Source organism: Protopterus annectens, chromosome 8.part0, assembly GCF_019279795.1.
Source record: "Protopterus annectens isolate FY-2018-M chromosome 8.part0, PAN1.0, whole genome shotgun sequence".
NCBI lineage: Eukaryota > Metazoa > Chordata > Ceratodontiformes > Protopteridae > Protopterus > Protopterus annectens.
Genome location: NC_056741.1, coordinates 887,429,106 through 887,457,070, shown reverse-complemented (window position 1 = coordinate 887,457,070; position 27,965 = coordinate 887,429,106). Strand labels below are relative to the sequence as shown.

The following is a 27,965-nucleotide window of genomic DNA, read 5'->3' as shown; positions in this document are numbered from 1 at the left end:
CTAAGCGATAGTGTAAAAAGTTTCAAAACCCCTGCTAACACAGCCTACAATGAATCCTATGCAGAAGAGTACACAAATGCTCTATATAGCCACTTAAACAAATGTTTTGACTCAGCTGTAGCTGACAGGACTAAAACCAGGTCCTCCCGAATAAACAAGCCACCCTGGTGGACTGTAAGTATCAATAAGTTATATAACAAAAGAAGGAAAATGATATCTAAGAACAAGAGGGAACTTGCTTAACAGAGAAAAAATAGCCTCCACAGCTTGAACAAGCAAATCAGATATCTTGTAAAGTCCTCTAAGGCTAGTTTTTAGACTAGATTAGCATCCCTAGCTAAAGACAACCATAAGGCATTCTTTAGCTATGTCCAGAATCTAAAAGGGAATGCCCAGCTGTGTGCTGAACTAACAGTGGATGGTACCACTCACACTGAAGCTGAGGAAATTGCCAACCTGCTAGACAGATTAGGCAATAACTTCACTCCCCCACCACTGTCCCTACCAGCCATACCCCAAAGCGTTCCTGACACCAGTCCACTACCAAGTATCTCCAAAGAACAGGTCATACAAGCACTCTCCAGTGCCAAAAACATGGCCTCTATGGGACCAGATAACATCCCAGTTTGCTTATTAAACAATCTAAAACAAGACCTAGAGGAGGCACTTGACACTCTCTTTAACCATAGCCTGAGCACTGGCTTTGTTCCTGCAGAGGGGAGAACAGCAACAGTAAGCTCTTTGCACAAAGGGGGTTCATCAACTGACCCAGGAAACTATTGACCTGTGAGACTAACCAGGCTTATCTGGAAGGTCATGGAAAGAATCATCATGGACATCATCAAAAAGGACACAGGTGACCTTCAAACTCTTGACTCAACCTGGTTTGGTTTCATCAAGGGTACATCTTGCTTATTAAACCTGGTAGACTTCTTTGAGAATGTCATCAAAGCCCTGGATGAGGGCAAAGCAGTACATACGGCCTATCTTGATTTAGCCAAGGCTTTTGACACAATCCCCTGCTTAGGGATCACTGAAAAACTCTCCCAGCTGTGGATTAACTCATACATCACTAGATAAGTAGCCAGCTGGCTTACCAACAGAATGCACACTGTCAAAGTTGGGGAAGCCACCTCCATCAGTAGACCAGTTACCAGTGGGGTACCACAAGCATCTGTGCTGGGGCCTCTACTGTTTGGAATTTATTTTTCTGAAGTCCAGGCGAAAGTAGCTGGCCTGTGGCTTACCAAGTTTGCAGATGACTGCAAACTGGGTGCAATCATTGAGTCCCCCAGTGATGTAAACATGTTACAGAAGGGGCTGAATCAGACAAATGATTGGTTGCAAAGTCATGGGCTAAACCTAAATGCAAAAAAATGCCTCATTATCCCCTTTGGCAAAGACGTAGCCCTTGCTAATTTTTTTTTAAACACCTTTATTGAATTATCACTTGTGACATAGACAAATTTATATTTATATAAAAGTAATAAGACTATATTAACAAGTTCATATTTACAAACATTATACTTTGCATATATTGCTATGTACCATATAACCTAGGTAACATTACATAAAGTATTCAATTCCTGACATTTTTTTAAATAAGAAACATCTTTATTAAACCATCATGACATAAGCAATCCTACATTTATATAAATGAAAAGAGATCACACCGACACAGTCCTAGTTGCAAGCATTTTACATCACAAACCATACTGACACACTCCCAGTTGCAAAGATTATACATCACTTATAATCTACACAATCATTTTCAGTCAAACATTATCTATCTCATTTAAGTCCTGCCTTCTTTTAAACCTCATTCCTCTCCTATATGTATTGTTTCCTCAATTCTCATTTTTCCTATGTAGTTCTAAAGATCTCAGTTCCAGTTGTTTTATCTCTGTTACTATATTCATTACTTCTAGTATAGTTGGTTTAGATTTTTATTTCCTTTTTCTAGTAGTTGCTTTTTTGGCGGCCACCATAATTAGACACAGCAAGGCCTTGCCATGTCTAGGCAATTCCATTTCTGTATCATAGCTCAGAAAAATCACCTCCCTTTTCGCACCAATCTACCCACCAGGGAATCCTTATATCCACCAACTCACCGCACTCCCAGAAAACATGTTCCCAATTACCTCTTTCTTCCCGCTCACACCTGCAACATTTGCTGGCTACCTGATGAAAATTGTCTGGAGTCTATTTAGGGCATAAAAATATCTATGCAAACATTTCCAAGCAAAAATCATAAATCTTTTAAAGTTGGTTGCATATTTGGAAGACATACATATATCCTCCCTTTCTTTGTGAATTGCTTATCCAGTCTCTCTTCCCAGTCCATTCTAGCCTCCTCTGATTGATTCTTATAGTTATCATCTTCAGAAAAAAACATTTGAAGGACATCAAATGTAATACCCACAAAACAGTTCAATGTCCAATTGAGTGGAAACAGCACACCATAAGTTCAAATAAAAACGGCAGTACCAAAGCAGAGCAGAAAATTCTTCCAACAGTTTATTTGTAAAGCGCTTTCTTCCCCATCAAACGGGAACTTCATCAGAACAAAACTTCCTCCCCAAATCAACCATTAAAATACACGTCATTTAATTACATACAATAATATGCAAATTAAACAATGAATCTCTTAAAAAGACACTGTATTTAATTATGGTTTAAAATTTTAGTGCCCTTTTCTTTAGCACAGGCAACAAAGATAAAAAGTCATTGAGTCCTGGTTTTGTCAAGGCATTTAATTTAATAATCCAATAAAATTCCCAATAAAATTCCCTCAAATCTACATTTAATTCCCACCAACCACCCCTTGGATTTTGTCTAATAACCTCTAAAATGCCAAACATAAATTTTGAAAAGCCCTGACATGTTATTGAATGTTTAAACAATGCATTATTCACATTTCCCTTGGATATAGCGTAAATGTGTTCATATATTCTATGCCTAAATTTCCTCTCTGTTTTGCCCACATAATAAAAGGAACAAGTTTGGCAAATAGCAATGTAAACAATGCCTTTGGTGTCACAATTACCCTTCTGCAGAAAAATATCCTTTACATTGTCTGCTATGTGTAACACATCTTGATTCAACACAAACTGGCATTGATTGCAATGACCACATCTCGTCGTCCCTTTTAACGACATACTCTTGGGTGCAATGTAATGCTCCATTAAATATTTTAAATTTTTCCAACTTTATAAATAAAATTTGGGGCATTTCCTAAACTATTAAAAATTTCAATATTTCCTTTAAAAATAATCCAATTTCTCTTAATAATTTCTTTAAGCTGTTTTTCTCCCTTACCATAGGTAATAATCATACTAGTTTTAAAATCTTTCTGGATAGAATATTGAGTATTGTGTTGGTGAATAGTTTCACCGCTAGCCAGCAGGGGTTTATACCTTACCCCCCATCCTTCAATAACTTGTTCAGCAGTGTTCTGCAGTAAGGGATTTGGGTAACCTCTCGCTCTAAACATTTCAGAAATAATGGAAACTTCATATAAGAATGTTTCCTTCTTTGAACACATTCTACCCGCCCTAACCAGCTGTCCCTTAAAAATATTCTTTTTTGTATAAAAAGGATGACAACTTTGAAAATCCAAATAACTATTTGAGAAAGTATCTTTCCTATATATTCTAGATTCAAGCTTGTTACTTCTTTTATCTTTAATAATCGTAACATCTAAGTAACTTATCTCCTCTTCAGAACAATTAGCAGTAAACCTAAAAAATGTACAAACTTGATTAATATGTTGAAGAAAGTCATTAAAACGTTGTTTTGAATCATTCCACAGGATAAAAATATCATCCAGGAAACGATAATAAGTTAACCATTTCCGTGAATACAGACTTGAAAAAATATGCTTTTTCTCCCATGCATAAAGAACAAGGTTAGCGTAAATAGGGGCACAAGCAGCCCCCATTGCCATTCCCTGTATTTGCTTGAAAAATTCTCCTTCAAAAATAAAATAATTGTTAAATAGAATATATTCCATTGAGGCCATAATAAAATTAATCATAGTATCTTAAAGTGTTGTAAGTTCCCTTATGGCTTCATAAAATAATTCCAAACCCTCTTTATGTGGGATTGAAGTAAATAAATCTACTACATCTATTGTAGAAAAAATAACTTCAGCTTTATACCATCTTTCATTAAACTTTGACAAAAAATCCCATGAATCCTTTAATAAATAATCAACATTTTTTATAGAATCTTTCAATATTCTATCCATAAAGGTACTGAGGGTATATGTAGAACTATTATGTGCTGATATAATTACCCTGAAAGGTGGTTTTTGGATACTTTTGTGGATTTTGGGAATGCCGAAGGCTGTAGGTATGAAAGGATGTTCTGTTTTTAAAAAAAATATAAAGCTCCTCTGAAATTACTTTTTGAAGTAAGGAATCTTCCAAAAAATAGGAAATTTTCCTATGTGCTAAATTAATTTCATTCCTAGATGATATTTGATATTTCTCTGTATCTGAAAAAATAAGAGTAAGTTAATTTACATAATCTAATGAATTAAACAATACTATCCCCCCCCCTTATCTGGCTTCATAATTCTGTGTGACTTACTTATTCTTAAATTGTTTAATAGAGTGAACTGTTCTCTACTCAAGTTAAATCTTTTAATAGAATTATGTTTAATCAAGTCATTTTGAATATGCACCTCACACACTTTTTCAGACGCCGCAATTAAGGGGTGTAGTGGGGGGTTGAAACTACTTTTCTTTTTAAACATTTGTTTGCCGCCTTGTTGGTTTATATAATTTTTAGTTAAAGCTCCTTCAAACATGATCTTAAAGTTTAATTTTCTAGTATAAAGCTTTAACTTTGTAATTGCATCCATTTTTCAGTTCTGCAAGTCGGAATATATTTAATTCCTTTCTTAAACAGTGTAAAATATGTATTGTCAACACTTAAATCTGTATAATTATAAATATTAAAGCCATCCTTTGAAAACATTATACCATTGTAAGTCACCTGAATATTATTTTCATTAAATAACTCTGTTACTAATAGTTGGTTCTGTGCCCGCCCCTTTTGTACCCCCTGTTGTTGGGTCTGGGCTGGTGTACACCCCCTAAAAAACTGTTTTGTTGTTGTTGTTTATTCCTATTCTCAAGCCGTTCAGACCTTCTAATAGGGGGAAATTCCATATTATAATCATCCACTATATGGTCTTGTTCTCTACCTTCTTGTTCTACCTCATTATAAATAGGTGGCATGTGTTGCCTCGAATCAAAAACAGAGTTTGTGTAAATACCCCTGTTAGATTCATTGGAAAACCAAAAAGGAAAAGGATAGATGTTTTTCTTAACATATTCGTTGTCATCTCTTAAAAGTTTTTTCTTTTTACGTTCCAAATTGGTTTTGACACTGTAATCTACCTTTTAAAAAAATTTTTCGTACTGAACCATATTAAATTAAAACAATAAATCATTCTCAAGCTTCCTATTCATTTTATCTAAATCTTCCAGTTGTTTTATCTCTGTTACTATATTCATTACTTCTAGTATAGTTGGTTTAGATTTTTATTTCCTTTTTCTAGTAGTTGCTTTTTTGGCAGCCACCATAATTAGACACAGCAAGGCCTTGCCATGTCTAGGCAATTCCAATTCTGTATCATAGCTCAGAAAAATCACCTCCCTTTTTGCACCAATCTACCCACCCAGCGAATCCTTAAATCCACCAACTCACCACACTCCCAGAAAACATGTTCCCAATTACCTCTTTCTTCCCGTTCACACCTGCAACATTTGCTGTCTACCTGATGAAAATTGTCTGGAGTCTATTTAGGGCATAAAAATATCTATGCAAACATTTCCAAGCAAAAATCATAAATCTTTTAAATTTGGTTGCATATTTGGAAGACATACAACTATCCTCCCTTTCTTTGTGAATTGCTTATCCAATCTCTCTTCCCTGTCCTTTCTAGCCTCCTCTGATTGATTCTTATAGTTACCATGCAATATTTTATATGCTGTACTAATTATTCCTTTATTAATGGCAGATTCTGTTCTAGATTCTACTAATAACTCTACTAGTGCTGGTCTTTCATTTAGGACCCCCCCCATTTCTTTCTGTTTGCCTATACTCTGATATCAATCCTTGATAGGGAAAGCAATCTCTAACCTGCAGTCCAAATAAATTCTTGGCATCTTCCCATTCTATCAGCTTTCCCTCTCTAGTTATTTGCTCCAAGTACCTTGGTTCCTTTCCCAGTTTTCTCAAATAAATTCCAGCCTCCTCTTGCCTATTGTCTATATCCCTATTCACAGTCATCCTTGTCATCAGAATCTCCTCTCTCCATTCCCATGTTGGTTTAGTTCTTAGGATACATTCTGCTACTTTATAGATATAGTATTCCTTATGATTATTGTTATCCTGCATCCAAAATCCCAGTCTCTCCTTGTTTCTTGAGCTTCCTCCTTCTTTCATCATTATCCCTTTCCACTTTGAATTGTAGTTTTCTTTTTGTGCTATGTATAGGAGCCTTAACTGTGTAGCTCTGAAATACCCCTAAAAATCAGGTAATCCCAATCTGCCCTGTTCTGGAAAAATCAGCATATCCCACTTGACTCTTGCCATCTTTTCTTCCCAGATAACTTCCTTCAGCTTTTTATTAATTGCTGTCAACAACTTCTTCTCTGGTTGATAAAAATATGTCTGACCTGTGTATAAGACTAATTGGACTAAAATATTTTAACTGCTTATATCTTATTATCCATATCCATATAACAAAGCTTCCATTTCCTCAGTTTTTGTATCATCTTTTAGTCTCTTCCCACATATTCTTAGCTGCTACACCAGAATAATTTTAATCCATACTCCTAAATATTTCATTTTATCATGTCCCCATAAATATGGATATTGCTGAACCAATTCATATGTGGTTACATAATTTACCACTATTGCCTTTGTTTTAGCTTCATTAATTTTGTATCCCAAAAGGATTTGAAACTGTCTCAAAATGTTCTACAACACTGTAATCTCTCGTTCTGGTTTTGGCAGATTTAAAATATCATTTGCAAATAGAGCCAGCTTTTCTTGACTACCATACCAGTTACATCCTTGAATTTATGAATCCCTTATTTTCTTTACCAGTGGTTGTAAATATAATGCAAATAAAAAAAGAGGAAAGAGGACACCCCTGCTTGGTTCCTCTGCTCAAGCAGAAATTATCTGAGGGGACCCCACCCACTTTCATTTTTGCCTCAGATCCCTTATATATCCTCCTAATCAACCTTATAATTTTTTCAGGAAATGCAAATGCTTCCATTTCCCTGCTCATAAAGTCCCAGCTTACTCTGTCAAATGCTTTTTCTGCATCGAGACCCACCAACAACAAGGGTAATTTCTTACATTCTGCTTCCCTCTGGTTCTTCAGTGTTCTGTTAATGTTGTCAAATGTTTTGCCTCCCCTCCACAAAACCACATTGATCCATATCTATCAATTTTGGCATTACCGTTGCCATTCTTTTAGCTGTTATAGACATGAAAATGTTATAATAATCATGGTCTAGTATTGAAATGGGACTGTATGATGCTGGATCTGATGGATCTTTACCCTCTGTAAGTATTACAGTTACCACTGCTTTCTTCCAAGATGTTGGTACTTCTCCTCCTCTTAAAATACTGTTAAACAAAACCTCCTAGATCTTTATCATTTTTTCCCTCCTAGCTTCCAAACTTCCACAGGAATACTATGTATTCCTGTGGATTTTCCTGTAGATTGGTTATACATAACAGTTTTTATCTCGTCTCCCCCTGTCCTAACAGTCAGCAATTGAGCCTCATCTACCTCTAACCTTGGCATATTTAATTCTTCAATAAACATTTCCAGTTGTATATTTTCCTGATTTCCATATTTCTCTGCTTTATAAAGATTTTCATAGAATTTCTTAAATGTGCCTAATACCTCTACAGGATCTCTTGTTACCTTCCCTGTTATAGGCTCCCTAAGCTTGGAGACAGCCCTTTCTGCTTTCTGTTGTCTGAGTTGTTGTGCTGAAAGTTTTTGTGCTCTAATGGTATGATCAAAAACAGTTGCTTAACAACAGTCTTTCTAAACTTGTGTATATTATAGGATCATAACATCATAGGAGGTTACTAGGCTATTGGCCCTGAGGCCCTTATAAGCCTAGTCAAGAATTTAGCCCATGTTTAGACAAATCAGCATCCAATGCCCTTGTCCAGCAGAGACATGGGTGGAATCCCAGGGATATATTTTCTGTTTCCCATCCAGTTATCCAGGCTGCACTTAAAAAGGGGTAAAGAGGTACTCTGCTTGATGTGGAGAGGGAATCTATTCCATAGATGAGGGAGTCTCTTGGACACAAATCTGTCCTGCCAACAAATCTTGTTGATGTCACAGACCAGGTTGAGGCCATGTGTGCGGGTTACTTAAGTGGAGCTTGACTTGTGGATATGCAGCAGTCTCATCAAGGTGGGGTCCATGATCGCCTTGTATGCCAGACAGAGGTCACCTATGAGGAGTCTGTATGAAACGGAGTAGAGGGATAGGGCTTTTAGCCTATCTGTGTATGGTAGATGTTTGAGGCCCTGAATTCACTTGATGAGGAACCTCTGTGGTCTCTCCAGCTGCTGCATGTGCTTTGCGGGGTACATGCCAAAAGGTGCATTGTATTCAATATTGGGCCTTGTAAGGGAAGAATACAGGGATGTTATGACCTCCTTGTCCCTGGATGAGATACACTTACTTATGAGGTGGGCCATGTTGAAGGCTTTCCCTACCATGGAAGCGACATGGTGGTCAGAAGTCAGGCTGCTATCAACCTGGGTGCCCAAATTCCTCACAACTGCTTGCGTGTTTAGGTCATTGTTATTAATGTGATAATTTGTGGGGACGTCACTCTCCCCAAAGGGGATAATGATGCATTTTTTTGGTATTCGGCTTGAAGCCATGTTTCTGGCAGCAGTCATTTGTCTGAGTGAGACCCTCTTGGAGGATGTCCACATCACTAGAGGAATTGATGACAGCACCCAGCTTGCAGTCATCTGCAGATTTCGTCAGCCATAGCCCACTGGTTTTAGCCTGCACCTCAGAAAAGTATATCCCAAATAACAGAGGCTCCAAGACCGAACCCTGGGTATGCCACTTGTTACTGGTCTATTGCTTGAGGTGGCTTCCCCTACTTTGACTACGTAGGTTCTATCAGTGAGCCAGTTTGCTACCCATCTGGTAACATATGGATTGATGCCTAGTTGAGAGAATTTATCTATTATACCCAAGTGGAGAATAGTGTCAAAAGCTTTGGCCAGGTCAAGGTAGCTGGTGTGCACCATCTTCCCCTCATTCGTGGCTTTGGTGACTGTCTCAAAGAAGTCAACCAAATTTAGCAGACATTACCTTCCCTTGAAGTCAAACTGTGTGGGATCAAGTGTTTGGATGTTGCCAATGTCCTTGTTAATGAGGTCCATGATAATCTGTTCCATGGCCTTGCATATCAGGCTAGTTAGTCTGATGGGTCTATAATTTCCTGGATTGGTGGACGCTTCACCTTTGTGTAAAGGGATGTCAGTGGCTATCCTCTACTCAGCTGGGATGAAGCCAGTACTCAGGCTTTGGTTGAATAGGGTGCCTAATGGTGCTGCAAGTTCCTGCCTGAGTTCCTGGGATGTTATTGGGTCCCATGGAGCCTGTATTTTTTGCCTTTGAGAGATGACCTGTTCCCTAGATATAAGGGGATGGGGGCAGGTACTGTAGATGTCCTGATTTACTGAAGGGTGGGGTGGAAGGGTAAAGTTTTCATTGAATCTGTCAGCCAGCAAGTTTGCTATATCTGTGGCATTTGTATATGTGGTGTCCTTGACAACAGATCTGGGTGCTTCCCTTGAGGTTGCGGACATATGTGAAGAAGGCCTTATGACTGTCTCTAGCAGATGTGTCCAATTTGGACTCAAAGTTATCAAGGTAATCTCTTATTTTCTGCTTAGCATTCTGCAGTTGATTCTCTTCTTTTCTGTGAGATTTACCCTATTCTGCAATACTATACCATTTGTCAGTCCCTCTAAATAATTCTTGCTACTTCTTAACCATAGTTCCATTTCTTTTATTTCCACCCTATTTTTAAACTCTACCATAATTTTATCCCAATCCCTAGCTATATTTTCAGAGGTAATTTTTATCCTCTCAAATAGCTCCCGAGTCATCTCCACTACCCATTCCTTAAATTCCTCTCTTTTCAACAGATAAGTGGGAAAGTGCTAGTGTGTCATTTTTATTTCATTATCCTGTGTTTTTAATTTAGTTATTATTGGCGCATGATCTGAAATAGTTATTGGGTGAGTATCAAGACCGTCAATTAAATGCACATGTTCCTGTGAAATGTAAATTCTGTGTAGTCTAGCACAGTTTTTATATATTGGGGAATAATATGTAAATTCACTCCAAACTCCTGTTACTGAATTCACATGTTCCATACCACATATTTTCATACATTTCTTCAAAAATCTACCCTCCTTTGTTTTACTTTCCCTTCTGGGCCCCCAGACACATCTTCATTGCTGAAAATCAAATTCCAATCCACATCTATAAGTAATATTCCTTACTGAAAACTGATTATTTCTCCCAGAATTTTCTTAAGCTCCATTATAGCAGTTTTATGTGGAATATAAATACATGCCGGTGTAATCCTCCTCCCTTGCCAGTAGCCCCTTAGCACTACAACTCTGCCATTATTATCTTTTTTTATCCTCTTCTATCACTATTAGAGCTCCTATTGCAATTAATATAAGTACTCCTCTTTTCATGTCCCAGATATTCCACTTAATAACCATCTTGAAAACCTTTCTTTATCAAATTCACATGTTCAGTTATTTCCAAATGTGTCTCCTGTAACATAGCTGTTTGCACTCTACATTTTTAATATAGTTCACTATTTTTTCTTTTTTGTATTTATCTGTGAGACCATTGACATTTTAAAGACATTACAGAAAGCATCATTGTATTAAAAAGTTATTATTCCCACCTTTTATGTATAACACCTTTTTTGTTAAATGTCTAGTTCCAGCTTTTGTGTTACATGCATACACTGTTTAGCAGGTTGAACTTTTATATATTAGTTTCTTGTCATATCCATTTGAGTCTATGTGACATCTTACAAAACATTTTTGTTTTATTGAAAGCCTTCAAACAAAAAAACAAACACCCCCCAATAGCCCCCACTAAAACCTGTTAATTTAATACTATCACAAAAAACTATGTACATCTTCAAATATTGAAGTTTTACCCTCCTAATAGGATGAGATATCCTAAACTAACAGCCACATTGACAGACTTAAGTTAACCTAAAACAAAGATAATCCATGTTAAGATACATGGTGCAGTCTGTGCTTCTACTAAGTGCTAACTGGTTTCATCTTATCTTTGTAGCTCTCCCAGCTGGGAAAAGAGCATTATCTCCTAGCCAGTTTCTCTTATCATAGGAGGTTACTAGGTTAATAGCCCTTGGGCCATTACAAACCTAGCCAAGAGTTTATTCCAAAAATAAAACCTCAGTCAACACCTGACACCCCTGTCAATGAGGGACACAGGTGGAACCCATGGGGCAAATTTGTGGCTTTCCATCCACTCATCAAGGTTGCGCTTGAAGAAGGTTAGCAAGGTTCTCTGTTTGCTGTGTATGGGAAGTCTATTCCAGAGGCAGGGCACCCTCTGGGAGACAAACCTGTCTCTAAAGCAAGTTTTGTTGATGTCGCATATTAGATGTAGGTCTTTTGAGCAGGTAATGAGTGAAGAGTTAGACTTACAGCTATGGAGCATCTCTAGTAGGGCAGTGTCTAAGATTGCCTTGTAGGCGAGACATAGATCACCTCTTTTCTTTTTTCCTCAACCAGTCACTATCCATTAGACTTTAACCAACTTCTGTTTATCAGATTGTCTGCATGGAGACATGAGAACCAGACAGCCAATTTCTCTTTATCAGATTGTATCCATGGAGATATGAGGGCCAGACAACAAATTGCTACTAAGCATGCATTCATTTGTTGTAAAAAAAAAACTCATAATATTCAATATGCTTTTTTATTTACTTGCTTACTCTTAAAATTTATTACTAAATCAATCTAAGGTCTTTAATACAGTCATCCCCCATGCAAGAATGAGAAAAAGCACATTCATTTTTCTTTTGTCATGCTCTTTGAACTAGGCTTTTTTTTCATTGCAGTGCCTACATTTCTTACTGAACAAGAAGAAAGAGAGAATGGAGAAAGAAAGGGTGAAAAAAGAACAGCAGCACATATTTACAGACCCCATTACGTTTAAAAATAACTGGGAACACTTTATAGCATGCAAAACAAAAACATACACCACAGAATTAGCAATATTAATAAAAATAAATGTTTCCTTTACATACAGTTGACTTTCTCTCCTCTCTTCCCATCCATAAAGTATTTTTCCAAACATCAATGACATGAAGTAGGGCATATACTTTAGAGTCCCCCACAAATCCAACAAATTCTGAAAAAGTCAAATATTTCCGGACTTTCTTGTTCTGTCATATTTCACAAATATAATTATTGCATTGTAATACAACATTGCGTTATTGGTTTTATTACTGTTCATTTCCATCTCCCAAATCCTGTCTCTGCTTCATTTCCAACATACTCTCGATTCTTGTAGTCAACTCTCGTGCTCCCTTCCTTCTTTCCAAAATTTTCTGTTGAAACAGTGGGAAAGGTTTCACAAGTGCAGTCTTTATTACCAGAAGAACAAGAAGCAGATTATCCTCCTGTTTCATAGCTCACTTTTTGTTGGACAAACTTTTGTATTTCCTCCTTAGCATGTACTTCATCAAAAAATGCCCCTCCAGTGAAAAATACCTTGAAGATAGATGGGTACAGCAGTTTGAATCTCACACCTGCGTCTCAACATTCCCTGAATAGTGGAATTAATTTATACCTCGTCTGCCTGGTGTACAGTGAATATTCATTCTTCACAAACACTCTGCTGTCTCCCTCTTTTAGTACTCTGTCCTTCTGCCACAATTTTGTCAGAATCAACTCTTTCTGCTGGTGGGATTGCATCTTTACTATTGAAGGTCTAGGTTGCTTTCTCATAGCCAGGTTTGGAGCATGAACACAATATGCACTTTCAACTAACAGCCTCTGCTATGGATTATCAGTCCAACTGCTTATTTGTGCTTTCATAAAATTAATGCAGTCTGTTCCTTCCAGCTTCTCTGGTGTAGCTGAACATCTCAGGTTTTCCCTATGTGCTCTATCCTCTAATTCTATTATTTTTGAAACATCTCTTTCTGAGCAGTCTCATATTCAGCCAGCCTTTTCTTCATTTCAGCCTCTGATTTTTGCAGTTTTATCACCTCATCGGAATATCTGTTTAAAACTTCTTCCATTTATCCAGCCTTTTGTTGTTTATGTTGATATACTTCATCAGTATTTTTTTTTATCCAGGTCTGTGTGCAGTTGTCTTGTATCTTCCTGTAGATTACTGGAAGTTGTGTTTGGAGATTGCATTGCTTTTTGCTGAACAGCTGCACTTTTTGTAGCTGACTTTTTTTCCAGGTGCTCTGTATTTCTTTTTTTCTTGCATCCAGGCAGTCACTTACTAGCCAGTTACTGAAATTGACCCATAAACACAAAAGTGTACTGGCCTTCTCTATTGATTTTCTGTTTTCCCAATGGGAAAGCTAGAGTTAAGCTGCTACTCAATGTGCAGCCACCTTGGAAGTTAGTCCCTGTTCATAGGTCCATAGGTAGGTGCTAGGCTATCGGCCCTAGGGCCCATACAAGCCTAGCCAAAAAATGTACCCTGGCTTTCGCCACCCAAGAAAATTATTTTCCTATGCCCCTGTCGAGCAGAGCCACAGAAGTGATCCCCGGGGTGAATTTCCCATTTCCCATCCAATCATCAAGATTTTTCTTGAAGAGTGCTAATGAGGAGTTCTGTTTGACATGTCTGTTCCAGAGTATGGGAAGTCTCTGGGACAGGAATCTATCCCTCCAGCATGTTCTGTTTATTGTGGTGACAAGGTTAAGGTCCATATAGCGTGTAGCTCGGAGGGACTGGGATTTCTTTAAGTGGAGCATGTCCAACAGCTCTGGGTTTGACATAGCTTTGTATGTTAGGCAGAGATCGCCCCTGAGTAGGCGATATGTGATGGAGTAAAGCTGTAGTTTTCTGAGACGGTCTGCATTTATGATATAGCTAGCACCTCTCTAAGCTCAAACCCAGTGCTGCAAGACTTGTGAAAACAGGTTTATAGTAATCTAAACTTTGATCACCATGTGTCCATAGTGGTAAGGAAAGCCTTCTACATTATGCATCTCATAAATAAGGGCATTGCATCCAAGACTAAGGAGGTTATATCTCCACTGTACTCAACCCTTATCAGACCACTAACTGAGAACAATGCTCCCTTCTGCAATCACCAGATACCTGCAGCAACTGGAGAGATCACAGAGCTTTCTAACCAGGAGAATCCAGGGCCTCCAAAATGTGACTTACATGAAAAGACTAAGCCCTATCAATGTACTCTGTATCAAACAGGCTGCTGAGAGGTGACCTTTTCCTGGCCTACAGAGCAGTCTCTGACTATGCCCTAATGGAAATGCTGCACATCTGCAAATCAAATGGGACAAAAGTCACTCGCTCCAGGATCCTCGACTTAGCCTGTGACATAAAAAAAAGTGTTGGAGGGACAGATATATCTCCCAGAGATTACCACTCTTCTGCAGTAAGCTCCCACTTCACATGAAGCAGAGTTCCTCAGTGACCCTATTTAAGCATATCCTTGACAGTTGGATGGGTGACCATAAATTCGCCCCGGGATGGCACCTATGTCCCTTATGGACAGGGTAGTTGGTGCTGATCATAGAATTGCTCTGCTAACAAGGACCATCTAACTGTGGTCAATTAGGCTACACAGGTTTTTACACTGCTAGTCTTATAAAGGGCCTAGGGCCATTAGCCTAGTAACCTCCTATGAATCTACGAACCTTTGTACTCTCAGGACTGAGCTAATACAAATCCTGATGAAGATAGTTTATGTTATTATCAAATATTTGATATTTTTATACATTTGTAGGAGCAAAGTGGGAGCAGATGGCTAGTAGTAGTTATGAGAGGCATATATTGCCTAAAAGCAATAAAGTGGGTAATTTTGTCCATTTGCTGATTGGGGGAATGTATGATAGTGCCTGTGCAGCATTGCATTATGTAAAATGGGGAAAGGTAAGCAGGAGAAAGACAGCAAGAAGATTATCAGAAAAGAATTCCGATTGAGGTGTTATAACAGAAGAAGAGACAGGGCATATCATGAATAATTATTAAGTGATTAATAAAGGGTTTAGTTAATCACATTAAGACATAAGAAACATGCATCCAGCTTTCATCCAAGGAAGGGTGGATCAAATGTTAAGATAATAGCAGTACTATGCTGTTTACTGTTATACTTGTATTAGTTGAGCAGAATGATGAATTTGCTAGAGAATGCAGAGATGTATTGATCAGTGGCTAAAGAAGTAGCACTGTTCTATCGCAAAGAATGTTGGTACAGGACCTGCGATGCACATAAGAAAAAAGATTGAAGTGTCATATTTTGTGTTTTTGTAATTATTGTAGATATGTTTGGATTATATAAAGAACAACAACAAAGACAAGTTTGCCAAAAAAAAATAATGTGCGGAGTAGATAGAAGGGGCCTTGACATGGCTAGAGGCATCATTTGAAATGTAATAGATAAACTGATTCAGAAATGCCAAATAAGTCAGTTGGAAGGCAGTAGCCTGAAAAAAATAGTGGACGAGAATCAGTAGCTGTAACAGAAATAGAAAAGTACTTGGGATATCATTGGAGAATGGCCTGAAGCTAGGCAAGCTGTGTGACAAAGCAGCAAAGAAGGCAAACAGATAACTAACATGGCAGAAACACATCACCGGTAGAAATCAAGAAGCATTATACATTTATGTAAACTGCTTGTAAGAGTCACAGTATATGCAGAAGGTGTGATGTAGACACAGTATGCAGGCCAAGCAATTCATGCCTGCTTTTAGAACTCCGTGTTTCTGTGAAGTTGGTATGGCAGATCAGACATAATGTCTGCAGAAGACAGGCTTTTAGTAAATGCATTTAACTGGTGGGTCATTTCCAAGAGTTTGAAAATGTGGTTAGCATTTCGATATCAAAATGAAACATAAAGAAATAGATACTTTAAAGTTAAGGACAAATTCTCATATAATTAAGTCTAAATCTGACCAAAATTTTTAGCATTATTAAGATGATTAAGAAAATGATTTTCATAGAAAAGCTGAACAATAAAAAATGACTAGTAATATAAAGTAAAAATTAGATTTAATAATTACTAAAATAATAAGAGAGGCATTTTTGTTCATAGTGTATTACTTATTCTAGCTTTAGTAAGTTAGTAGTTAATATTTTAGAGCTATAGTTGAAATATTTTTCTTGATTTGAAAGCAGGATATAAAATAATGATACTTTATTTCTAAATGTGTAATTGAAAAATACTTTTAGTTTGAAATTGCAGACTTCATTGATTTCAACTTATAATTAAAGGAAAAAAAAAGATAAGCTAAGAGAACTAGCAAATAACTACAGAAATGTGGATATCACAGTTATTCAGAAGATAATTTGGAGTAAGATTTTTAACGGTATAGTTCCAAAAGTGTAGGGAATGAGAAAAAGCAAGGAGGCAGATATTTAATGTGATTAATTAGGTCACTGGTTCAAAACCTACTTTTTTATGAAATGAAACTTAAAGTGTGATTCTGCTACAATAACAATGAATTTCAAAGCTCACTATTACAATTTTTAACAACCCTCTACCCATGACACGTTAGAATGCACTTCCCACATACCATATAACTCTGAGTTCTTTGTACCCGGCTGCAGGGGTAATACTCTAAGGCATTGCTGTTTTGAAATTCTTTTTGCACTTTTTGAGGATTGCAGTTACTGTCCTTGAACTTTCAACAGGTCCTCCATTTTTGTCTACAGTGGCAATAATCTTCATTCCATAGGGAAGATTAGGCATCCCAAAAACAATTCTCTATCCACAGCAAGTAAATAAGTATGAGTTCTCAATGCAAGATTGATCGCTGTCAGTGCTGCAGGTACAGCTAAAATGGTGTGAAGGGATTGAAAGACTGCCATAGAAGTCTGAAATAGCTACTAAGAATGGAAACTAAGAAAATATTCATCCTGAGGATGAAACCACCCTCTCCAAGTTAATTTGCATTACTTCCATAAGTCCTGGCTGGTATGTAACTGGTCATGGAGCAGCAGTGACTTTGTGCAAACCTGGCCATGCAGTGTGGGAGGATGGAGACTTTCATTTTTAATTTCTTATGCAGATTGTTTTCTCCATTGTCTGTTGAGCTTTTTTGCACTATGATGCATTCTTTATCCACTATGAATCTGTGTTGGTTGATTTTTCTGAGTTATAAATGTTCTTTAGTCTTTGCAGAGGCAAATCTTGCTCCCTCCTGTTATTCTGGCTTACTGTAGTTTTGTTTTTATACTAAGATAAGTGGGTGTGTTTTGCCTTATCCTTTTTTGATGAAATATCCATTTTAAAGAGTGAATCTGTGTTTGTTGATATTTCTGAACTGATTCATCGGTGCATGAATAGTTTCCTTTGTGTCTGGGATGTTGCATTTCATTCTGTTGCATTTTAATATTGTTTGGCTTGCTGTATTTATCCTTAGTTCAGACTTGTGTGTTAGATGTACCTAGTGTGGTTCATTTTTTACTATCACTCCCACAGATACCTCAGTTCCTGTTACAAACTGTTTTCTGTCTTGGCGTCTGAGGTGATTTTTCTCAGCAAATGTAATCAGTCTGTTTTCTTCTTTTTGTTTGTATCTTTGAAACTTAAGGGTCAATGCCAAATCTGTATGCTTTATTTTTTCTTGCCAGACCTGTTTCTGCTCCTGTGACAGTTAGATCTGTTATACCTGGCATTGGTTGTATCTTTTGTCATTATTAAAGTTTCAGGCTTGACCACCTTCCTGAGGGTTGATGCCTTCTTATATTATGACCCTAGTTTTCAGATGCTGATTTTCTTGGATCGTTATGTCTTAGAAATATCTTCCTGTAACCCTTTTCTGCTTAGTGGTATGTGGGTTTTATCAGGGTCAACTTACATACTGTCGGCTTCCATCTCAACTTCATTTAACCCCTGATACCACCACAATATCTACAGTTTCCTTCAGGGTCAGCATTGACTTCAGCAGGATCGGCCTCAAAGCTGTTGGCTTCAGCCTGTCTTCTCCCAACCCCAAGATCCCATGAAGTCAATAGATTCCTTCAGTGTTGATCATATCCTCAATAGGGTCAACGTCAGTACCAACAACATCTGTTCTCTCATTCTTGAGATCTTCTTGGGACTAATCAGTCCTTTAAGGTTAGTCTTTGCATCATTAGGATTAACCGTGATCCAATGTGTTTTGATATCTCTCTTCTCATCCCCATCATCTTCTTAGGTTTGACAAAATTCCATGGAAGTGGACACTGGCAGCTGCAGGGTCAACCTAGATTCCATCTATATTCTTTGTGGTTAGTTATGACCTCTACTCTGCTGTAGACATTGATGTTCTTCAAGGCTAATTGGTCTTTCCCCATCCTTTCATTTCTTGGTGTTTCTTTTGGCCATTCAGTTTGAGGTACTGCAGGGATTCCTTCTATCACTATGGATTTTGTTTTCTTAGCTAGTGTCTCATTCTACTGTGGATTACTCATGACTGGGCCTCCTGCTGCATATAGCGTTGGTTCCATTTTGATCTTCCTTAAATTCCATTCTTTTTAGAATCCTAGGCTTACAGATGTTGGTCCCCAGCTGCCCTATCGACACTTGATGGATGTTTTTGGAGAAGTTTTGGCATTAACCCTGGGTCTCTTTCCTTTCTGTGACACTGAGACTCTTCCTTCCTGTGACACCATTGTAGTTTTTGTGTATTTGTGAATAATACACAGGAATTTAGTTCCAGAAATACCACACGTGTTTTTGATATAAAAATTTATGGACATTGTACTTCTGGCTGGGTGATTTATTTGGTCGTCTGTAATTGTCAGGCATTTTATGTAGGACAAAGTTCTCGGCCCATGAAGCTACGTATTTCTGAACATTTAAGTGATGTTAGGTGTGCACGTCTTTCCAATGCCTTATATAAACATATCATACAACATTCTACAGCTCAATTCAGGTTCACTATTATTGATAGAATAATGTTTAAGGATAAGGATAAATCAGGCTGGCATTATATTTTAGACAGTGAAAAAAAGTGGATTATTTTGTTGGGTGCTCTTTTCACCAGGACTTAATGAACATTTTTAATTCACCAATAGGAAAGGGATACTGAGTATATAAATGGTAGGTGGGGTTAGCTTGATATAATAAACTGAAGAAGGCTTGTTAGCCAAAACTGGTCTGTTTGTAGCTATTTGATGGTATCTACTGGAATAAAATTACATCAATTAAAGAATGAAGAATGCTGACTTGTTTTTTCTGGATTCACAATAACTTCCCTAATCCCCATATCGTACCCTCCTACTGAAGCCATGTTTTCTATTCCATCAGCTGCTCAAACATAGTCCATTTATGCGATTTTCTTATAAGAACTCACCCTGGCCAAGTAAGTGGCCTGACCTTTAGTGACATCATTTTGTAATGACATTTCTTTAAAGGCCCTGTGCATTATAGCCTTTTTACTGTAGTCTTGTCTTGATTGTGGGGAGACCTTCTGACTTTTTCTGTGCTTAGTCTACTGGTAGGTATATTTGCTGAGTTGCGTGTGCATATTTATTCCACTTTTGACATTACCAGCAGGCCTGCATGTGAAGAGCCCCACTCCTGACTGGAATTTGTTTCATTTGTTGGGTGTTTTTACAAGTCAATCTTATCCTCAGTAGGTTCAATGTCAATACCAACAACATCTGTCCTCTCATCCCTGAGATCTCTTTGGGACTGATTGATCCCTTAAGGTCAGTCTTTGTTTTGCTGGGATTAATCTTGATCCAGTGGGTTTTGATCTCTCACTTCTCATCCCTGACATCCTCTTAAGTTTGACAGAATTCCATGGAAGTGGACATTGGCAGCTACAGGGTCAACATAGATTCCATCTATATTCTTTGGTGTTAGTTATGACCTCTACTCTCCTGTAGACTGTAATGTTCTTCAAGGCTAATTAAGCTTTCTCCCTGCTTTCATTTCCTGGTGTTTCTTCTGACCATTCAGTTTGAGGTACTGCAGGGATTCCTTCTATCACTGTGGATTTATTTTCTTAGCTAGTGTCTCATTCTGCCATAGATTACTCATGACTAGGCTTCCTGTTGCTTACAGTATTAGTTCTGTCTTGATCTTCCTTATTTTCCATTATTTTTAGAATCCTGGGTTTACAGCTGTTGATCCCCAGCTGCCCTATTGACACTTGATGGATGTTTTTATAGAAGTTTTGGCCTTAACCCTTTCCTTTCTGTGACACTATGACTCCTCCTTCCCCTGACAGCAATGTATATCATGGATTTTGAGACCTTCAGATGCCCCTCCCTTGAGGACCCTAGATAGAAGGCAGGTATTTATTTCAAACTTGTTGGTTTACTAAGACGTGGTGTCTCTGGCAATGAGGTTAGCATTGCTGTCAACTCTTGTGCTTGCCATCTTCTTTCTTCTCCTCACTGTTCCAGCATAACAATGTTGCAGGACATACCCTAGAACCCATTGTCTACCCTTGGGACTTACTCTCAGTAATGTATTTCTGTTGAGATCCAGTTGCGGAGTCCTTCTGAACCTTAATCATGTGGTAAAAATGCTCTAGTGGGGGAACATTTACTTGTTTCATTTGATGCTATGTCTTCCTTTCTGCTAAAATGCTCCAAGACACTATACTAGCACTCAGTATGTGGCCCATATCAGCCTAAGTGTTCTTTTCTTTTCTTACAATATTCTTTTTCTTTAACGCAACAGTACAGTGTTCTTTTTCAACCATAGGCACATTCTCAATCCTGTCATCTATTTTTCTAACATGCTACTTTCCCTTAAAAGTTGTAAAATTACTGTTTTTTTTTCTTTTCCGTTGTGATCTAACTTCTGTCTTCTGCATGGATGGAGGTTGTACATCCTCATCCCAGTACTCATTCAAAGCCTCCTCGTATACTCTATTTGATAATTACTACGCAGTCCTTCTTGATGCAGTACCTGACTTTGGTGGATGTCTTTGTACTACATACATCCTTGCAACTCTTCTGGTTGATTCCGATGACAGTCCTTCTCTGAGATTTCAGTACTTTTTGCCCTTTGGATAGCTATTTCATTTCAGACAGTGGTCTAGCTTCTACCTTCTGACAGTTGTCATCTGTGAAAGCATCTTCAAGCCACTTCCAGGTGTCACACCCATGGTAGTACTTAATTCCTAATGGTGTCTGTCTCTGCTATACTATCCTTGCTGTAGACATCTAAGACTTCCTAATAACTTTTATGTTCCTGTTGAGAGACTGCAACCTTGGTCTGCTTATACTCTGAACTGCTAGGTAGTAAATGTTATGCAGCTTCAGTCTCCTCTAGCAACAAAATTGTTGCTGAAGCTTGACAATCACTTTCTAGATTTAGGACAGAACTTTGTATAGGCTGAGTGCATATTACTATTATTACTATGTGACAGGTATGCCTTTGACTTTGTGATCTTGTGGCTGTAGTTACTAAGCAGGTATTTTCTGCACTTCAGGTTACCCCACCACCAGGTTGTATCTTATGAGAAGATTCTGTCCCCTAGAGTAACACTCATGACCAGTTAGCTTGGGACTCTTTCCTGTAGGTGAGGGATATGAAACTACCAACATCAAGATATGAATGTTACATATGTACTGTAAAGATAGAGCTGCATTAGTAATTCCATATATTTCACCATTTCCTCCCTCCTAGCCTTTGGGTCTACAGGTAACTACCTGCCAATCCTGTCCTACTGGTGAAAGATATTAATACAAATCTATAATTATGGTAAGTACATCATATTTCTTTAACGCAGCATGCTATGTAGATAAAATGGGGCAAGTTCCAGTATACGAAATTATTGTAATTACTTTCAATAAAATAAGTTTCTAATGCTTTGTACTACATTTGGTATTCCGTAGGGTAGAATATAGCTTAACAGTGGAATCCCATTTTCATTTGGTAGGTGTTCCAGCATTCTGAATACCACTGGAGAGGCACGCAGTTTCCGTCCACGAGACAGAGAAGAGATGGTAAAGAAAGTTATTGAGCCAATGGCATGTGATGGCCTACGTACCATCTGTATTGCATACCGAGATTTCTCAGGCATTCCAGAGCCTGAGTGGGATAATGAGAATGAGATAGTGGGAGACCTCATCTGCATTACTGTTGTGGGCATCGAGGACCCAGTTAGACCAGAGGTATGGAAAATAATCAGGGGAATGTCAAACTCAATTGTACTGCAGTATGCCGAACCACTGCTGGAATTAAAAGGGAAACCTGATCCTGTGTCTCAGATAACACAGAAAGTTATTTAAAATGCAAATGAGATTCTGTTTCAAGAATATATTCTACAATCTGCATTGCTTTCAAGAGTCCTAAAATGTCTCATTCTAGCGTTGTGATTAAATTTAGTTGGAGAAGTTTTACTGTTTATTCTTTCACAGTTTTATCTTATAGATTTCTTTCAAAGTATTGCAACAGCAAGCATGAAGGCAATCAACCTGTAAAGCTAACTACAGACCTTCCTTATATATGTTTTTTTTTTGTACAAAGCAGATGTATTGTCAAAGTACTGCAAAAGGGCTGTTTAAGTTTGCAAATATAGAAAAAGATGCTTGTAATAACCATTTTGAAGAAGATGGTGATGCCAGCCTTCATGTTATCCATCATCATGGATGAGGTTCAGCCAGGAGGGATCATCATTTACGTAGTTCTCTGGGTGGTTCTAGATTTTTTTTTGTAATGCCTTACCCACTGTGCACCTGCCTAATGACAGCCCTTCTGTAGGGGGTGTAGTGTGTATCAGAGTTCAACCAACTCCAAGGAGTTTACATCAGCAAGACTCTATAACCCACTCAAAGGAAGCATCACACAATTGTTTCCGCAGTCTCCACCAGGGAATTTAACTTGCATCTCTGTGTGCTCCTGGGCATGTGTCCTCCTTATCCTATAAAATAGTTAAGTCCATCGTCCCTACCTTTGACATCAATTACCCAAGCTGTTACTTGAATTCCATTTGCCTAGGCAGTAGTCAGAGCTTTGTTCTGTGCCACCTGCGTAAGCAACATACACTTGTAATGCTTCTTTAACAGAAAATTTAACTTTGAGTAACATTTATTGCTGTACAGGGAAGAAGTCAGTGCTGAGGGCCTTTGAGCAAACAGTTTGTAGATGTGAGTAGGCGGCTGGAGGAGGTTGAAGTTTAATTAGTGTAAGGAGAAGACAAGACACCAGTCACCTCATTAATATACAAAACAGAAGTATTAGACAGGGCTGGAGGAAAATCACAGTATTAGTTTTGTCCTCAGACAATGGGAAGTCTGGAAACTGCAAATTCAATAATTTTAAGGACGTATTACCCAACTCCTTAAATTCAAGTAGTGTGGTGGGTTTAGCATAGTGGTTAAAGTCTTCACCTCATACACACAATGTACAGGGTTTCATTCTGACCTTGGGTTATTGGCTAGGTTTAAAATAGCCCTTCAGGACAGTTAGCATAATATTCATCTATGAACCTAAATGTAATGTTCCAGGTTGTGTATACCTAGCCCACTATAAGAAAGAACAAGGTTTGGTTTTGTGTCTTAACCTGGCCTTTTAAATTTTAAGGAATGATAGCTTCAGTTTAGCAAATATAAAGCAAAAGTAATATGAAACCAAAATGTATTCAGTGAAAATGTAAAATATCGCTCAGAACCAGTGACATATTAAAATATGATGATGGGAAGATCAGTAAGTTGTGAATTCTATATCTATCTCAGGTGCATGAGTTTATATTCAGATGCTGAAAATACAGTACTGTGCAGGAGAGGTTAATGTTTTAGACACGAGATGTCATCCATTTGCATAGCTGGGGCAGAGGGGGCAGGGTGTGAGGGGAAGAGATTGGCAGGTGTGAATGGATGGATGGTAGTACAGTACCAGCATTCAGAATACTGGCAATCATTTTATGAGTCCTGCCATCACATTTGCAGTCGGGGCTGGAGTGCTACTGGTTCCTTACATTTGTGGTATTTAAAATGTAACATACTACTTGTTACATTTTAGAAAATGTTTTCCCCCAGCTGTTTAGAAAGAAAAAAACTTGTTTTCTCTTCTGATAATCTCTGAGGAACTTTTTTTTTTGGCAACTCAAGTTAGCCAGATATTGGGGAGCTGAGGGGTGCACCTAGCTACAGCTCTGATGACATCCTTCACAGGAGTTGTTGCATCATTATTCTGTCTGCTTAAATTTTGGAAGTTCAAGTGGAAAATCCTACATGCTTTTCTTAAAGAACAAGTTTTTTTTGTAAAAGCAACAATTAAACTAAAGTCTTAATCTCACCCTAACTTTGTACTGATGTGGCAATCATATGCTCTTCACCCTGTTTATTAACAATACTGAATGCTTCAAATCACCGATGATGCAGATAACCAATTCCTAATAAAAGGGGCTAAAATACAGTCCAGAACAGTCTCTAGGAGGACTTTGGCCAACTTTGCACCTGTCTGTGCACTAAGAAGCTTATTTTAAATTGCAGTAAGTCTACAGATGTGCTGTGTGGCACCAGTTTGAAACTGATGCATGCATTTTCACTGCCAATCACTGACTTAACATGCCCACTAATTACCCAGGTTATTGGCTTTAAAAACATACACTCATGGTTTGATTCCAATGTAACATTTAAGTTGCAGAAAGAGATTATTGTAGGAAAAGTCCTGAGACATCTCAGTGAATTCTACAGACCTACTGATCACTTAACACTGAAAGCAAGAAAAGAAGAATGAATGTATTGGAAGACTGGCATATTCTATGTCACAGCTAGCTTTTCATTTCCCAGGAATACATATTTGCTTCAAACACCAGTGAAGATTGTATGTCAGTTTGTCATAGGATCATAGGAGATTACTAGGCTATCGACCCAGAGGTCATTTTAAGTCTTGCTGTTTCATCCCAGTGTAATACTGTAGAAATTCTAGTCAATACCCAAGATTGCATTTAGTGATGATTGCCCGTGTCCAGGAGAATTGTGAGCTCTACCCTGGTAAGAATTTATGGTACCCCATCCACTCCTCCAGGTTCCTCTTGAACAGTGTCGTACAGGTGCTCTGTTTCACATGAATTGTTAGCCTGTTCCAAAGCAGTGGCAGTCGCTGGGAGAAACATCTGTACCTCCAGCATGGCCTATTGAATTCGTAGGCCATATTTAGATCCCCGGAATGGTGGCCCTAGTGCCGTTTGATTTATGAATATGCAGCAAATTCATTAGGTTTGGGTCTTCGATTGCTCTTTAGGTCAGGCATAAGTCTCCCTAAGAAGTCTATGTAATACTGAGTATAGTGACAGAGGCTTTAGTCAGTCTGTGTAAGGTGCATGCTGGAACCTCTTGTTCTTCTTTGTTAGAAACTTCTGAGGTCTATCTAATTGCTGCAGGTGCTTAGTACGGCACATGCCATATGGGACACTATACTCAATTATGGGCCGGATAAGTGCCGAGTACAGGGGAATTATAATTTCTTTTGGTCTCGAGGTGATGCCTTTACTAATCAAGTGTGCTACATAGAAAGCTTTCCTTACTACATTAGACACATGGTTGTCGAAGTTAAGGCTGCGATCAACTTGTGATCTCAGGTCCCTTACCACTTCATGGGTACTTAGGGTGTTGTTGTTGATCTGATAATGTGAGGGGACATTGTTTGTGCTGAAGGGAATGGTGATGCATTTCTTTGCATTCAGTTTGAGACCGTGATTAATACACCAGTCGGTCTGCGTGAGACCCTCCTGGAATATATTGACATCATTTGAGGATTCACTGATTGCATCTAGTTTGCAATCGTCTGCAAACATGGTCAGCCACAACCCCTTAGTTTTGACCTGAACTTCTGAGAAGTATATAGCAAACAGTAGGGGGCCCAGCACTGACTCCTGTGGCACCCCACTGGTAATAGGTCTGCTGGTTGATGTGGAGTCATACACTTTGATAGTGTGTGTCGGGTTTGTGAGGCAGTTGGCAACCCATCTTACAATGAAGGAGTTTACATTCAGTTTGCTAAGTTTATCAGTAATGCCTGAATGTGGGATTCTGTCAAAAGCCTTTGCCAGGTCGAGGTAAACTGTCTGCATAGATTTGCCCTCATCAGTGGCCTTGGTCACATTTTCAAAGAAATCCACCAAATTTAAAATACAGGATCTGCCCTTCACAAAGCCGAATTGGGTAGGATCCAGGGTTTGGAGGTTACCTATGTCTTTATTTATGAGGTCCATAATGATACGTTCCATAGCCTTACAGATGAGGCTGGTCAGGCTTATGGGTCTGTAATTCCCCAGGTCTGTTGCTAGGCTACCTTTGTGGAAGGGAATAACTGTTGCTGTCTTCATTCCATAGGAACAAAGCTTGTGGTTAGGCTATGATTGAAAAGGGTACTTAGTGGTGATGCTAATTCATGTTTTAGGGTGTTTAAAAGACAGCCTGGGATGTCGTCTGGTCCCATAGAGGCTGTGTCTTTTGCCTTGGATAAGGCTTTGAGGACCTGCTCTTTAGATATGTATGGTTCATAGGTTCATAGGTAGGTACTAAGCTATCGGCCCAAGGGCCTACGTAAGCCTAGCCAGCAAGGTTCCATAGCTTACTCCACCCAAGAAAGTTATTTTCCTGTGCCACTGTCCAACAGAGACACAGAAGTGATCCCCGGGGTGTATTTCCTATTTCCCATCCACTCATCAAGATTTTTCTTGAAAAGTGCTAATGAGGAACTTTGCTTGACATAGATGTGTAGCTTGTTCCAGAGTATAGGAAGTCTCTGGGACAGGAATCTATCCCTCCATCGTGTCCTGTTTATTGTAGTGGCAAGGTTTAGGTCCCTAGAGCGTGTAACTCGGAGGGATTGGGATTTCTTTAGGTGTAGCATGTCCAACAGCACTGGGTTTGACATAGCTTTATATGTTAGACAGAGATCACCTCGGAGTATGCGATATGCTACGGAGTAAAGCTGGAGTTTTTTGAGGCGGTCAGTGTAGGGCATTTGTTTGAAGCCAGTAATCCTCTTTGTGAGGTACTTCTGTGCCCTTTCCAGCTGCTGCAGATGTCTTGTGAGGTACATTCCAAAAGGGGCATTGTACTCTATAATGGGTCTAATGAGTGATGAGGGATGATGATGGGGAACAATGACCTCTTTTTTCCTGGATGAGAACCCTTTTATGATGAGGTGTGCCATGTAGAAGGACTTCCTGACTACTGTGGTGATGTGACTATTAAAGGAGAGACTACTGTCCTCTGTGTCCCAAGGTCTCATCACGCATTCGGTGTTAAGTAGATTGCTGCCTATGTGGTAGTTCATGGGTACAGAGTTTTTACCAAAGGGGATGACACTGCACTTTTTGGCATTGAGATTGAGGCCATGGCTCTGACACCAGGCATCTGTCTCAGTGAGGCCCTTCTGTAGGATGTCCACATCATTTGGGGACTTGACTATGGCTCCTAGTTTGCAGTCATCTGTGAACTTCATTAGCCAGAGGCCTTCTGTGTTAGCCTGTACTTCAGAGAAGTAGATACCAAACAGAAGAGGTCCCAGGACGGAACCCTGTGGTACTCCACTTGTCACTGCTTTGAGGTCAGATTTGGAGTCTGCAACTTTTACAGTGTGTGTTCTGTCAGTGAGCCAGTTGGCAACCCATCTTGTGACGTAGGGATTTATACCTAGTTTAGTGAGTTTAGCTATAATTCCAGAATGGGGGATGATGTCGAAAACCTTGGCGAG

The 27,965-nt window shown here is 38.6% G+C and overlaps 1 protein-coding gene across 6 annotated transcripts in view; it reads left to right on the top strand.

Annotated features, from left to right (window-relative positions):
* LOC122809137 (plasma membrane calcium-transporting ATPase 3) overlaps nucleotides 1-27,965 on the top strand; it is a 4,021,470-nt gene that overhangs the window by 2,792,468 nt on the left and 1,201,037 nt on the right. For all 6 annotated transcript variants that reach the window (XM_044080406.1, XM_044080412.1, XM_044080407.1 and 3 more), the window contains one exon: nucleotides 22,192-22,426. In XM_044080406.1, coding sequence (XP_043936341.1) covers nucleotides 22,192-22,426 — 235 coding nt within the window. The remainder of the gene's footprint in view (nucleotides 1-22,191; nucleotides 22,427-27,965) is intronic.